The 16154-nt window shown below is 39.0% G+C and overlaps 1 protein-coding gene across 1 annotated transcript; it reads left to right on the top strand.

Annotated features, from left to right (window-relative positions):
- Nucleotides 1–608: 608 nt before the first annotated feature.
- Nucleotides 609–3429, top strand: LOC109019876 (large ribosomal RNA subunit accumulation protein YCED homolog 2, chloroplastic). The gene is made up of 7 exons (XM_019002251.2): nucleotides 609–916; nucleotides 1313–1489; nucleotides 2137–2226; nucleotides 2333–2422; nucleotides 2675–2755; nucleotides 2853–2898; nucleotides 2990–3429. The coding sequence occupies exons 1-7, from the start codon at nucleotides 770–772 to the stop codon at nucleotides 3076–3078; spliced, it is 720 nt and encodes a 239-aa protein (XP_018857796.1). The 5' UTR covers nucleotides 609–769; the 3' UTR covers nucleotides 3079–3429.
- Nucleotides 3430–16154: the final 12725 nt, after the last annotated feature.

The following is a 16154-nucleotide window of genomic DNA, read 5'->3' as shown; positions in this document are numbered from 1 at the left end:
TTATTCATTTCTTGTACGTTCAAAGGTCTTAGACACTTTCATCAGATGTGTGTCTACGTGTCTTTTTTACTTAAAATGAATAGTATGTTAGTTTTTCTAACATGTTTTTTTTATTTTCTGAACTTATGCAATTGAATTTTTATATCCTATGGATTCATAAATGTTACTGAAGTTTAAAACAAATTGAAGAGTATAGGGTATATCTATTAAGTTAGATATATCTGTGCAAGCGTCACACAATCATTTTAAAAAAGAGTGAGGTCTATTATTAAAAAATTAATTTTTTTTTATATAGATTCCATATTTATTCATTTTGTTTTTTCAAAAAGATTACACAATGCTTTTATCCTATACGACTGCAAATATCATTTCTCATATCTATTTAAATTTTTTTAAAGTGATGATTAAAGGTATTGTAGTATTTATCCTACAATACCTCTCTTCCCTCAAATAAAATTTATGAGATTTCTAGTTACAATCATAAAAATAAAAGAAAAATAGGAATAAAATTCTCTACAATTATCTTGTCTTAATTATTCTCTATAATTAGAAGAAAAAGATATATAATATGTGGATATGATTTGTCTCAACTGTGAGACGAATGAATCCTTTACGATGCTCAAATGTCCTTTCAATCTATCCTTCCAAAGAGCCAACCATTGGAGCCTGCTAAGAAGAAAAGAACCCCATTTTGGAAAGAGAATAGCTTTGGTCCGATTAAATAAGAAGATAAGGTTATAAAGCAAACGTCTAGTTTTGAGAGAGAGAGATGGCAGAAGCTTGCCGTCTGGTATCGGCGAGAAACATCAACCCAGGTCACAGTCACTACCCAGCTGCTAAGGCTAAATCCCTCAAGTCCCCACCATCTCAGTTTTCCATAACCAGAGCTACTTCAAAAAGAAATGACATCTCCCTGGTATTCTGAAAACTTTATAAATTCGGTTACGTGTTAATGATACTTCTTTTTTTTTATATGAATTCACTCACTGCAATCTGTTAAGAACTTGCAAAGTCTTCCCAGAAGCATCTTCCTTCTGTGTGAGTGCGTGTTTCTGTTGCAACTCCAGATCCAACATCAAACCAGCATACATACATACATACGTATATAATATATATATATATATATATATATTTATATATATATAGTTTGATAACTAAAACTGTTGTCTGTTTTTCTATTTGAGCAGTAATGTTTCTCTTCTTCCTTTCTTCTTCCCTTTCCTTCTCTGTTTTTCTAGTCTTTATCATAAAGCAATGGTTTTGTTCCACTCACCTGACCACTTTGTACTGGACAATTCTCAACAAATTAAAGAAAAACAGTAGCAGGGGTCCACGCCGTCTGATCAAAATATCAACTTCAGATGGGAGATGGCAAGGCAAATGGAACTGCGACTACCTTCTCTCTCTCCGGGACTTGCGGTTGCAAGATTTGGTGGAAGATGATGAACATAAAGATGCACAAGTTTTCATCAACCTCGGCATCCAGAAGGTGATTCTCTTCCCACTCCTTTCATCTTTCTTTCTTTTATTTGTTTTAGTTGTATGTTCATCCTAAATTTAACTCCAAACAAGAAAGCAATGTCAAATGAAGTGGCTTAGGGTGTATGCGTTTGATGGTTCTTCCTCTGGGCAGATCAGTTAGGAAAATTTGAGGGCTCTGCAATGGTTTTATCCTTTTTTTTCCAACAATTCCAGTGTGTTGGGTTCTTCCATCCACCATTGTGGTAACTGTTGCTATTGGAAAAGGTAAAAGGCAAGCAAGCACATTATATGGATTCTAAGCCCTTAGACTGACAAATTAGCTGACTCAAAGATTAGACTGTCGCAGATACTCCTTGATGCTCAATGCTACATATTGGAAAATTCTATTTGCAAGCCTATTTATTGATACATCAAACACTCTAGTGATATGGAAACCTGCAGCATCAGCTGGCATAAAAATATTTATGTTTTGAGTTTTTTTTATTTTTTTATTATTATTATGATTGATGCAATCTCATAGTAAGCAGCATGTTTATGCACCAACTTGAAATGGTAGGACTCTTTAAAGGCTTTATTCAATTTTCTTGAGAACCCAAAATGCTATATCATGGAGTCAAGGAATCTATCTAATGATTTCCCCTTTGGACTTACCAGCACGCCGGCTTTGGTCTTTCAGTCGATGGAAGGATTCTTACATCCTTCAGTAGAAAATGTAGTATCTGCTCTTCACCATACTGCAGAGAGGTACGTATTCACTCTGTTAAGAAAAGAAGATGTGAAATTTATTTGGTGAGGAAAGATTATGCCGCGCTTGCATGACACTAACCTGCTGCTGTACATGCTGTAATAGATTGACACAACCTTCAACGTATGGGTTCTACCATCAAGCAGGGATGATAGTGAAAATCAACTACCTGAAATTGGGGGAGATGATCCATCATTAAGTCTCTAATCTCTCTCTCTCTCTCTCTCTCTCTCTCTCTCTCTCTCTCTCTCTAATACAATTTAGTGTAAAATATGAGGTATTTAAGTGATTTTTCTTGTCAACAAGAGGTGAAATGATCAAAATATTTCATATTCTGCACTAAACAGATGCAATCAATTTCACTCAAAATAGAAATGACCCTTTTCCCTCCTTATTTTTCTTGTTTTGACTTTTGAATATGTGATTTAACACGGCTTTCCTTAGCAGGTGATCTATGTTAAACCCGGAAATGAAGTGGACCTGGATTCACTAGTACAAGACTCAATCCGTCTTACCACATCAGTAAAAGTATGATTTGCATACGGAATATTTTTTTTTTATTACCAGACAACTTGCATTGAATTCTACGTCATTTGGGAAAATATTCTTAAAATCTATGCTGCAGGATACTTGTTCGGAGTTATGCGAGAGATCAGAACCTACATTGCATTGTAAGTAATGTAATCTTGTTTCGTTTTGACAACTATTGAACTATAGGCAATGCAATGCACGGCAGGCAGTCACTTAATGAACTCTTTGCAGGTATTGATGGACAAAATGTGGGTTCTACCGATAAGAGGTGGTCTAGACTCTTGGAGCTGAGGAATTCATATCCCAATTTAAAGAAGTAGATGCTTAATTTAGAAATTCTGATCATGTTTCAGAACTACATGCTCTGAAGAATATTTGAGTAAGAAGCAGCAGTCCTAATCAGTGTAAACAGCCACCATAATCAGTACAAAGAATGGTGCCAACAGTCTGTTCGTGATTAAGGCTGTAACAAATGAAAATAGAAGAGAAGATCAAGGATGAAGAGCAGATTCCGAAATGGAGAAAAGGTTTTCTGTTATTCCCTTGCTATCTCTGGAATGAAACAGTACGCCCTTATATACAAAAACAGAGAGAATATGCTAACTAACTCTAGCTATAAAAAGACAGTATTGCCCTCTATATACAACTCAGCAAAATAACAGAATTTCAAACGTGTGTGTCATGTGATTGCAGCCTTCTCCTTTTCTTTAATTTTCTGTTGCGATGCATTCTCCAACACCCCCCCGCAAGATGGAGCGTAAAGATTTACGACTCCCATCTTGGATAAGTGATTTTGGAGTACTTTAGATGATAGAGCTTTGGTCATGGTATCGGCAACTTGAGCAAAGCTTGGGACATAACGAGTGCATACACTGCCATCTTGAATTTTGTCCCTAATTAGGTGGCAGTCGAGCTCGATATGTTTAGTGTGCTCATGGAAGATTGGATTTGCAGCAATATGTATGGCGGCTTGATTATCACAGTGGAGCATGGCAGCTTGTGGATGGTGAACTTGGAGGGCAGCCAAGATAAACCTAAGCCATGTTAATTCATAACAAGTTGCTGCCATGGAACGGTATTCTGCTTCTGCCGAGGATCGGGAAACAACAGCTTGCTTCTTGGACTTCCAAGAAATTAGAGATGAGCCAAGGAACACGCAGTAGCCACTGACAGATCTCCTTGTTTCTGGGCAAGAGGCCCAGTCAGAGTCACAGTATGCCTCAAGTTGAAATGAGGAAGAACTAGGTAGAAACAGTCCTTGACCAGGAGCAGCTTTAAGGTAGCGAAGGATTTTCTGTGCTGCCAAGAGATGAGCATCAGTAGGAGTGGCCATGAATTGACTTAGAGTTTGGACACTAAAACTGATGTCAGGTCGAGATATGGTGAGATATAGAAGACGACCAATCATGCGTCTGTAAATGCTTGGATCACAGAGTGGTACTCCAGTAGCTTGAGTCAATTTAAGGTTTTGTTCCATGGGGACTTTGGCTGTGGTGCTGCCGAGATTGCCTGAGTCTGCTAGGATGTCAAGTGTATACTTTCGTTGGCATAGATAAATACCCTTGGAGGATCTTGCAATTTCAATACCAAGAAAATACCTTAATTTACCTAGGTCCTTGATCTTGAAGTTGCTGTGTAAAAGGGACTTTAATGCATGGACAGAATCAAGATCATTACTTGCCACTAGTATGTCATCAACATACACAAGGATGGCAACAAAAATGCCATGTTTCTCTCGAGTGAAAAGACTGTAATCAGCCTTGGATTGTGAAAAACCTGAGTTAACTAAAACAGTTGAGAGCTTGGAGTACCATTGCCTCGATGCTTGCTTGAGGCCATATAAACTCTTGAGTAATTTGCAAACTTGGTGAGGAGATCCTTTGTTGTAACCAGGAGGTGTGTTCATGTAAATGTCTTCATTGAGATCCCCATGGAGGAAGGCATTGTTTACATCAAATTGATATAAATGCCAACCTTTAACTGATGCAATAGCAAGAAGACAGCGTACAGTGACCAATTTTGCAACAGGAGAGAATGTCTCTTGATAATCAACCCCTTCAAGTTGAGTGTAGCCCTTAGCTACTAGCCGTGCCTTTAACCTTTCAACACTTCCATCTGAATTGTACTTTATCTTGTAAATATACTTGCAATCGATGGGAATTTTTCCAGGAGGTAAATCAGTGAGTTGCCAAGTATTGTTTGCTTCCAAGGCAGCCAGCTCAAGATCCATTGCTTTGCACCATCCAGGATCCTTAAGAGCTTGTTTATAAGTCTTGGGTTCAATGTGTGATGAGATGGTGGTGGAGAAAGCTTGATGTGGTTGTGAAAAAACATGATATGAAAGAGTGTTGTGTAGAGAAAAAGGTTTACCTGAGGAGGACAGTAGCTGCTGGTTCAACTCAGGAACAGGTGCAGTTAGTGCAGTCTTTTGACAATGAAAATCCTGTAGGTATTGAGGGGCACTTCGAGTTCTAGTTGACCTTCGAGGAGGAAGGGGAGAGAAGGTAGGAAGTGGAGGTGGAGTGGGAATGGAAGAGGATGTTGTGGAGGGAGAAACAATTGGAGATGAAGTGCTGTCTGTATTTGAGCTGACAGGTGTTGGAGGTAGTGATGGTAAGGAAACTGGTATGGAATGTGGTAAATTTGAAAGAATAGGAGGTGGAGAAGGTAAGGAACTAAGAGATGAAGGAGATTGAGTGAGATGAAATGGAAAAGTGGTTTCATGGAAATGAACATCTCGGGAAAAAAAAATTTGTCCAGTTTGAAGGTCAAGTAATTTGTATGCTTTGACACCAAAAGGATAGCCTAAGAAAACACAGGCTTTGCCTCGAGGATCAAACTTTTTCCTCCCATGAGACAAAGTAAAGGCATAAGCAAGGCAACCAAATACTTTTAAATGGTTGTATTTTGGTGGATTATTGAAAAGGATTTCATATGGAGTCTGATTTTGCAAAAGGGGAGTGGGAGTACGATTGATAAGGTAAACTGCTGTGAGAACACAGTCAGTCCAGAATTGAATGGGGATATGGGACTGAATTTTCAATGCTCGAGCAACATTCATGATATGTTGATGTTTTCTTTCCACTCTTCCATTTTGTTGGGGAGTCTCTACACAGCTCTTTTGGTGTATAATGCCTCTATTTTGAAAAAATTCTCTCATTTGGAACTCGGGTCCATTGTCACTTCTAAGGACCTTCACTTTAGTTTGGAATTGTGTTTCAATTAAATTGCAAAATGAGATAATACAAGACCTTGTATCTGACTTATTTTTAAGCATGTAAACCCAAGTTGTCCGAGAATAATCATCAAGTATGGTGAGGAAATATCGAGATCCATCATTTGCAATGGTGGAGTGGGGACCCCATATATCACAGTGAATAATATCAAAGACATGTGAAGATGAATGCTGTGATTGAGTAAAAGGTAAACGATGCTGTTTTGCTAAAGGACAAATTGAGCAAGGTGTATGATCATTGAACTTGAAACTGTTTCTTACAATAGGATCAGTTATCAAAGATAATCTTGAGAAGGAAGTATGGCCAAGTCGATAGTGCCATAAGTCAGAAATTGGAGTCATGTGAGTGGCAGATGCATATGGGGAAGAGTATGGTTGAATGAAGTTAGGCAAAGCATCAACTAGAGCTGAAGGTGACACTTGGGACCTGAGGAGATGATAAAGACTGCCTCTAACTTCACCCATCCCAATCGTTGTCCAAGATGCTAAGTCCTGGAGAAAACAAGAATTGGACATAAAGATTAGGCAACAACAATTGTCTTGGGCAAGTTTCTTGGCAGACAACAAGTTAAAATGGAAAGAAGGAACACATAAGACATTATTTAGAATCAAATGGTCAGAAAGTCTTACTACACCAATATGGGTTACAGGGACAGCTTCTCCATTTGGCAATTTGACTTGATAACAAGTAGTTGCTGTAATGGATGTGAAGAGGGAGGTGCAACAGATCATGTGATCTGTTGCACCTGTGTCAAGTATCCAAGATGAAGTGTGTGGTTGTGAAGGGTGCTGTGTGTGAGTGGAAAGACAAGTGGCCATACCAGAAACTCGTGAAGAGCTGACTTGGTGGTTTGAAGGTGAAACAGAAGGTTGAGCTACTGTTAGTGAAGCCATGGCTGAGCTGGTGTCCTTGGAATGCAGCAGAGAAATGAGTTGCTGGTATTGGCTCTTGGTGAGAACCATAGAGTCATTTGAGTCTTCATCATTGTCACTATCTGGCTGTGCTCGAGAATGAGTGACAGTTGCTGCAACATGCTTGGTTTTGCTGTGGAGCTTATGGCCAGGGGGATAGCCATTTAATTTATAGCATTTTTCCATGCTATGACCAGTCATATGACAATGTGTGCATTGTGGTGGATCAGCATTGCCTGCCTTAAAACAAGTATCAAAGGAATGGCCAGGGATTTTGCAATGGGAGCAATAAGGGCGATTGTTTTTCTGGTTATTGAATTTGGCAGGGGTTTTGGATGAATGATAGAAGGGTTTGGCTTGCATGGCTATGGAATCAGAGGGGTTGGGAGTGGAAATGATTTGATGTTGGCGTTCTTGTTGCTGAATCATTGAGAAGACACGGTTAAGAGGAGGTAATGGATCAAGCAGCATGATCTGGTCTCGGGTATGAGAGTAGGAATCAGATAGGCCCATGAGAAATTGGATGACACAATCACGGTCATATCTTTCATGGAGAACCTTGAGTTTTCCACATTCACAGTTAGGAATAGGATCATAAACAGCAAGTTCATCCCATAATCTTTTCAAAGTACCAAAATAGATATTAACAGGATTTTGATTTTGTGATAGACTAGCTAAATCTCTTTTGAGTTGGAAAATGCGAGGACCGTTTTGTTGAGTAAATCGATCTTGAAGTTCCAACCACAAGGTTCTAGAATCATCAACTAAAGCCAAGCTAGATTTCACAGAAGAACTTACAGAATTCTGCAACCATGAGACAACCAAGTCGTTGCATCTCTCCCAAGCTTCGAAAATGGGGCCGGAAGAAGTAGTTGGTCTAAGCAATGTGCCATTGATGAAACCTAGTTTATTTTTGGCACGAAGAGCACGACTAATGGTTCGTGACCAGCTGACATAGTTATCAGCCGTGAGAAGATCAGAAACCAGGGCAGCAGCTGGATTATCACCATTCTCAATTCTGAATGGGTTGAAAGGGTCTGAGAAATTGAGGTATCTATTTGGGGAAAGGTTATCATTGGTGGATTTTGACGTATTTTCATCTTCTATATTGGCCATTGGATCGATTGGAGTCTGATACCATGTAACAAATGAAAATAGAAGAGAAGATCAAGGATGAAGAGCAGATTCCGAAATGGAGAAAAGGTTTTCTGTTATTCCCTTGCTATCTCTGGAATGAAACAGTACGCCCTTATATACAAAAACAGAGAGAATATGCTAACTAACTCTAGCTATAAAAAGACAGTATTGCCCTCTATATACAACTCAGCAAAATAACAGAATTTCAAACGTGTGTGTCATGTGATTGCAGCCTTCTCCTTTTCTTTAATTTTCTGTTGCGATGCATTCTCCAACAAAGGCTATTACCCTTTGTTTTCTACTATGGTTGATATATTTTGACTGTAACCTTGATTGATATTTTGATTGTAATTATAATTTGATTGAGTGTAAACTACCCTATAAATAAATATCAAAGGTGGTATGAAATGCAAGAGAGAGATGCCGGCATTTATTCACTCTTGCTCTCATTCTCTCCTCTTTTATGGTCCCAGAGCCACTAATTACCTATCAAAACTCGATTTCTAAGAAAAGTTCTAGCAAGCACTACCCACCTAAACCTTTGTTTTGCTCTCCAACCGACAACAAATGGAAGCATTGCGATCTTTCTCTAACCGGCTTCTAAGCTGACTGCCACCTAAATTTTTGGTTCTGTTCTCCAGCAGACTTGTAACGACCCGACCCTATATTTTTTTTTTTAGAGATAAAATTTGAATAATTTTATTAAGTCTCTATTATTATTATTATTATTATTCTTACTATTATTATTTTTTTCTGTCCAGCCCTTGAATTCTCTTCAGAATACAACTCCTCTTGCCGGATTTTTCTTCTATTTTGAATTTCAAACAATCTACTCACATGCACATACACATGCACGTCTATTTTTTTATTTTTTTATCTAGGGTTTTCTTTAGGTTCTCAAACAATTATACATATACACGTTTCACTCACCAAAGAATGCAAGCCGCCATGCCCCCATCGTGAGTCTTCCCATCGCGTATCAATTCAACGCATGCACGGCTTCATCCGTTTCCTCCGCATTCACGTTTCTCATCCTAGGGTTTTTCTCTCGGCTCTCTTTTGGCTAGGTTTATAAATAGGTTAGGCCCTCCTCTGCATGAAGGAGATAGCCGCTGCCACCAACGTCTAGAGACACTCACGCACACAGAGCACTTTCTGCAATCCTCCTCCCCTCAAAACCGCAACACACGTCCGAGAAGACAAGCTCCACCACCTCCCTCAAGCTCGTCCAGCAGACCACCTCTCCCTCCACCGTAAATCCCACTGCCGTGTTGGTTCACTTTTCCTCCACACACACAACCACTGCACGCCGCCAGGAAACCGCAGCACCACCTTGCCGAAGCCAAGCAAACCACGTCGCAGCTCCTTCCTCTGGCCACCTCGTTGCCCAGATAGCCGAACCACCGCACGGCCCGCCCTCGAAAAAATCCATAAACCCGCTGCCATCCTCCCCTGTTTTAGGCCTTCGAAACAGAGCACCCCCACTCAAACCAAGAACCACGTTTTGCCACTTTTGGGCCGCGTCGCCACCATTGGCAGCAGCAGACGACGCCGGAGATCTATCCTCCACTGCCCTGTGACGCTACAGCAAACCGCCACCCTTGTTCTGTAAGTTCAAGCCGTGTTCTCCCTCTCTTTCATCTCGTAAACTCTCCCTCTCATATAACTCTCTCTCACTCTCAGTTGCTTAGCCACCACTCGTCGGAGTTGACGCCGTGCCCAGCCACCAGAACCACCGTCGCGACTGCCTTCTTCCTCTCTCGGTGAGCATCACACCCCTCAACCCGAATGCATGCATCCCTTTCACGCGTAAACCAAACCGGATCATGCAACCCGTAAATCGTTCTTTTTCTTTAGGTTAGTTATATTACAAAAATGCCCCTCTATTTTTTTTTCCCAAAATGCCCATGTTCAGTATGTTGTTTTCCAAAAATATCCTTGCTTATTTAAGACTAACGGGTAAGGCTATTTTAGTGTCGAGAAGTGTTTAGGTTTAGAAAATATAGACTATTTTAGTAGTTAGGTTTTTAAATAGAATCACTTGTTTAATTAGAAATTTATGCAAAATACGTGTTTATTTTTTATAGGCGACCGATTTCGTGCCGAAAATAGTGGATTAGCATTGCAAGGTAAGTAGCATGATCATATCCTTACGCGTATGTACAGTGAGCTGTTTGTCTTTTTATAAAAGATATTATGCATGTATGCCCTTTATTGGAAATCCTTTTTTACGTATCCAAAACATGATAAAATTATGAAAAAGTCATGATTTTATGGGAAAGATTATTCATAAAATTATTTATAAAATGCATGATTTTATGTGAAAGATTATTTATAAAATTATTTAAGAAATGCATGATTTTATGAGAGAGTTATTTCGTAAAATATTTATGAAAAATCATTATTTTATGCGATGAAACATGTATCACGACATTTATGAAAGAATGCGATTTCGTTTGAAATCTATGATACGATATGACAAGTATGTATGTGATTTCTTTTGAAATCTATGAAATGACAAGTATGCAAGTATGATTTGATAAAATATGTAACGGCCTATGTTATGATATGAAAACGGTACCTATGTTATGGGCATATTGCATTGCCAGGTCGTGCATGCTGGTAGTGCACCCAATATTGTCTTCCTTATGTATGGATTCCACAACCCGCGGCCACGGGCGGAATCGGAATCTTTTTAGATTCGCTAACCCTAACTCACGGGGGTCAACAGTGGGTAACGGCCTATGATAAGTGAAAGATAAGTTAATGTTCATGCTCATGTTATTTATGCATGTATTTATGAATATGCACGCTTTTCAAGACACCTTATGTTTATTATGTTTACTGTATGATGTGTTGCTTATTGAGTATTCGACTCATTTTAGTTTGTTTTCATGTTTTTTTTAAACCCCCCAGGTGATGACATTTATGAAGATGAGACTGCAGGACAGGACTTGACTCCGGGAGGCAAGGCTGAGGCCTAGACAGATTTTGCTATGATTATTTCTATGGTTTAAATAAATTATTTTGATAAGCACATAAGACTTCTGTATTTCTTAATAAATGCTTCCGCAGACTTTATTTTAAATTTTCAGTATTTATTGAAGTTTGTTATTTTATGGAATTCTTTCGTATCTGGCGCGTTGTTAAAAAGGAAAAGCTTTTTATATTTAAGTTTAGTAGTAGCACACTGGCTCCTCGAAAATTCTAAAATGTCTTTTCGGGAACGGGGTGTTACAAGACTGCCCATCAAAATTATGTTCTTATCTTTCTCAAGTACGATGTGATCTTTCTCCGTTTGTCTTTGTCAAAGACAACCAGTATGTGGCAAGCCAGACAAAAAGTATAAGAAATCTCGTATATTCGATCCTTTTTTTACAAGAATGAGTGGGTATATAACAGAACGAAAACATCTAAATTTGGCTATACATGTATCACGGCTTAATTAACTAAATTGATAGTGTATCCAAATACTTCCTCCTATAATCTCACGGAGGACAACTCGCCAACACTCCCCCTCAAGTTGGTGCATATAGACCTTGGATGCCCAACTTGCCAAGTGAGTTGTAGAAGCTTCTGCTACATACAACTTTTGTAAGTATGTCTACCAATTGGTATTTGGATTTAACAAACGGGAATCAAATTATCTTGGCCTCAAGATTTTGTTTAATGAAGTGCCGGTCTACTTCCACGTGTTTGGTCCGATCATGCTGGACTGGATTATGAGAAATGTCAATTGCAACCTTGTTATCATAGAATAGGTCCATCTCGCAGCCAGGAGCAAAGATAATTTCAGTTAATAGTCTTCGAAGCCAGAGAAGTTCACAAAGGCCCAAAGCCATCCCACGAAACTCGGCTTCAGCACTTGATAATGCTACCACCTTTTGCTTCTTACTTCTCCATGTAACTAGGTTCCCTCCAACAAATGTGAAATAACCTGAGGTGGATTTTCTATTGGAGATATTTCCTGCCCAATTAGCATCTGTGTAACCTTCCACCCGTAGGTGATTGTTTCTTGTAAACATAAGTCCTTTTCCAGGGAGGAATTTAGGTATCAGAGAATCCAAATCACCGTATTCATATGATCTTCACTTGGACAGTGCATGAACTGTCTTACTACACTCACTGCATAGGCGATGTCAGACCATGTATGAGAGAGATAAATAAGTTTTCCAACTAATCTCTGGTACCTTCCTTTGTTTGTTGGCACTTGGTCTGGGTATTCTCCAAGCTTGTGATTTTGGATTATTGGTGTATCTGCAGGCTTACAACCTAGTAATCCAACTTCTAATTGTAAATCTAGGAAATATTTTTGTTGAGAAAGGAATATGCCTTGCTTCGACCTAGCAACTTCAATTCCTAGAAAATATTTGAGTCCTCCTAGATTTTTCATCTCAAATTCTGTGGCCAATTACTCTTGAAGTCTTGCTATTTCCTCTGGGTCGTCTCCTTTAATGATCATATTGTCTACATAGACTATCAAAACTGTTATCTTACCCAGGTGATGCTTTAAGAATAGCGTATGGTCTGAGTTGCTTTGTTGAAAGCCATATTTCCTCATTGCCGAGTTCAAGCGCCCAAGCCACACTCTAGGAGAATGCTTCAAGCCGTACAAAATTCGTTGTAGTTTGTACACCATCTTGGCTTTAGAGTTTGCCATATATCCTGGAGGGACATCCATGTAGATTTCTTCTTCAAGATCTCCATGGAGAAAAGCGTTTTTAACGTCAAACTGGTGCAATGGCCAATCAAGATTTGCTGTAAGAGATAGTAGAACCCTGACAGTACTCAACTTGGCCTCAAGTGAGAGTGTTTCTTGATAGTCTACGCCATAGGTTTACTTATAGCCCTTTGCCACCAGTCTTGCTTTGTACCTTTTAACTGATCCATCGGCTTTGTACTTGATGGAGAGTACCCACTTACACCCCATTGTTTTTTGACCTTCTGGTAGGGGAACAAGAGTCCACGTCTCATTTTTCAGTAATGCCTCCATTTCTTCCTTCATAGCTTGGATATGGAATCTAGGGTCTTCTAGAGCCTCTTCAACACTTGTGGGAATATGATGTGAGGAGAGTTCATTCACAAAGTTCTTGAGGGGTTCAGAAAGCTCCTTTGTAGAAACATAATCGGAAATTGGATATCTTGAACTTTGGTCCTCCAGTTTCGGAGAATGTCTGTTTGGTGGTTTGCCCCGATTGTGCCTGAAAGGTAACTCATAGCCAACAAGAGTATCCACATCCTTAGAAATGTGAGGTGTGATAGGGGAGCTTACCTTAATGATATTCTCAGGAGATGGGTCATTGGATACTGAAGAGTAGGGGGTACTGCTACTTCAGCTTCTAGAGGTGTCGGCTCTAGATTAGATTCCTCAATGATCGACTGAGGAGCATTAGGTGTCATATCAGTGTCCTTGAACCAGTCAAATGTCAACCAATTCATCTTTTCTACTTGTGTCTCCCCATGAAGAGAAGAATTGGATGCGATAGGAGAGTAGAAAGTGTCGGATTCAAGGAACATGACATCCATAGTCACATAGGTGTGCCAAGTAGTTGGGTCGAAGCAACGGTACCCTTTTTGGTGTATAGCGTATCCCAAAAAGAGACAACGAATGGCACAGGGATCAAGCTTCATGCTTTGGTTCTTGTGGAGGTGAACAAGCGCACCACAACCAAAGATGCGAGACAGAAGCATCAATATTGTGGGTAATGACACATAGGTTGACAAGGCCTGTAGCGGAGTCTTGAACCCAAGAAATTTTGAAGGATGCGGTTAATGAGATGGACATTCGTGGCAACAACATTAGCTCAGTGGTGGCTAGGTACTTGAGCTCCAAGTAACAGAGCTCGAGAAGTTTCGAGGATGTGATGATTCTTGCGCTCTGCAATATCATTTTGCTGCGGAGTTTGGGGGCATGAGGTCTCATGAATTAGTCCCTGGTGTTGGAAATAATCATAGAACTGTTAATTCACATACTCCCCACCATTATCGGATCGAAGCGTTTAAAGCTTAGTAGAGAACTGAGTTTGAATCAGTGTATGAAATGATTGAAATACATGAAAAACCTCATTTTAATGTTTCAACAGATAAATCCAAGTAATTCGAGTACAATCATCAACAAATATCACAAACCAGCAGAAACCAGACATAGTAGATTATGGGGAAGGACCCCAGACATTAGAGTGAATCAAAGCAAAAGGAACATCGCTCTTATTCATACTCAACAGATAAGTGACTCAAATAGCTAAAATGCAAGTCTCACATTTAAAATCCAAAATTGAAAAACCCAAAAATAAATCAGGAAACACATGTTGCAGATAGCCAAACGACGGATGGCCTAACCGACGGTGCCAAAGCAAAATCTGTTCCACTTTGAGGTCGCTTGGGCGGTGCATGTCGTGTGCTCGGCCAACATTGAAATCTTCCATATAATAGAGCCCCCCTCTTAGTACCACGCCCAATGATCTCCTTGGTGAGAATATCCTGAATAAGACAAAATGCAAGATAAATGAGCACAATACAATTCAAGTCTTTAGTAACTTGACTCATGGATAGTAACTTGTGAGAAAGAGAAGGTGTAACGCCCCGTCCCCGAGGGTCCGGAGAGTTAACTCATATTACCTAAAAATCATTTTTCATCCACATAGTACATACTCTAATTTTTTTCTGTTGTACAAAATACTCATTAATTCATTTCAAATACTCTAGTATAATTATTCTAAGACAATTCAAATTCTTAATATAAACATCAACCTCCCAATAAATTACATCATCAGAGCACAACAGGCTTACTGAATAAAAATCCCCAGTACTCATGTAAACCATCTATGCTTAAACCATCATTCTTAACTTCTCTCACCTATGCTCTATGTTCTTGATCTTCAACTGGAATATTCAAATCATCTGAAAAATATTGTGGAGATAAGGGGTGAGTTATCAACAACTCAGTAAGCAAAGGGCATATGCTAGCGTGCAAACATGAGCATTTACAAAGTACAGCATGCAGAACAAAAATATTTTCCAGAGTTATCATGCAGAACAGAACATGTTTTCAAAAGTAACAGAGCGATGGTTTTAAGACAAGTAAAACCTATAGTACTTTGGCATAACATAACCTGAGCATCATCATCACATCAAAATAGAGCATCTCACAGAGCAGAGACCATGTTTCACCCCCGTGGTAGGATTGTGCTATCCCCGGTGGCCAAACCGAGTAGAGACAGAGGTGAAATCTTTCCCTTATTCTTCTCGGAGCCCCGAGTGTGCACACAGGAAAGACCACAATAAAACCACTTTGTTTCCAAAGTAGGTGCACTCAGAGACAGAGAAGTTGGTACCAACCCAAACAAAGTAGAGCATAACAGAACAGAGCAGAGATAGAGTCAGATACAAAATTAGTACACCATGCCAAATGTTTTCAGATGCCATATCAAAATAAAACAGAGTACCAAAACATAATTAGGTCATTCTTACATACTGAAAACAAAAAGTCGGAACATCTTTCTAAATAAATGCACAATTTTTCAAAATTCTCAAATATCGGTCTTTTTAAGATTTCAGAGACATCATAACAAAATTTAGCTCATGTCTACACAATGCATGTCAGAAAATAATTTTCCTTTTCCACACAGATTTCATGAATATGCAAATAAACAACCGAGGTTGGTTTTTTTTTCCCAAGTTCTCATTTCATCACAAAATATGTAAAGTTTTCATAAAATCAACCTCAGTCTCAATAATTCGTGTAAAGCGTAGCATATAAACCCCGCTTACCTGGACTTTTTAGCTTTTCAAGAATTTCCTCAAAACACCGAACAATTATTAATCATCATCTATAAAATAATCACGTAATTCTCGTAAATTTTCAATTAATCACGTATTTCGACATTTAATCTTAAGCTTTTTTTTTTTTTTTGAGTAAACAAGTGTTAACCTTTATTAAGAGAGGACTTACAAAGTTGATTTGAAAAACAAATTAATTACAATCGTTAATATCTTCTCAGTACACTTTCGTGACTAACATGGTCTAGTCTAGACAGTGAATCCCTAAAGACCTAGATCTTTAGAGAAAATACCACCTCTGTCCACGACAGAGATTACAAAGCCCCATACCCC

Source organism: Juglans regia, chromosome 3 (assembly GCF_001411555.2).
Source record: "Juglans regia cultivar Chandler chromosome 3, Walnut 2.0, whole genome shotgun sequence".
In the NCBI taxonomy this organism is placed as follows: Eukaryota; Viridiplantae; Streptophyta; class Magnoliopsida; order Fagales; family Juglandaceae; genus Juglans; species Juglans regia.
The sequence above is the reverse complement of the archived record's forward strand: the minus strand, read 5'-3'. Positions and strand labels throughout refer to the sequence as shown.

Coding starts and splice junctions, on each gene's coding strand:
- LOC109019876 (XM_019002251.2), top strand. CDS start 770: ATGGCAGAAGCTTGCCGTCTGGTATCGGCGAGAAACATCAACCCAGGT. Junction 917..1,312: donor AAAGAAATGACATCTCCCTG/GTATTCTGAAAA, acceptor AACAAATTAAAG/AAAAACAGTAGCAGGGGTCC. Junction 2,423..2,674: donor TTGGGGGAGATGATCCATCA/TTAAGTCTCTAA, acceptor TTTCCTTAGCAG/GTGATCTATGTTAAACCCGG.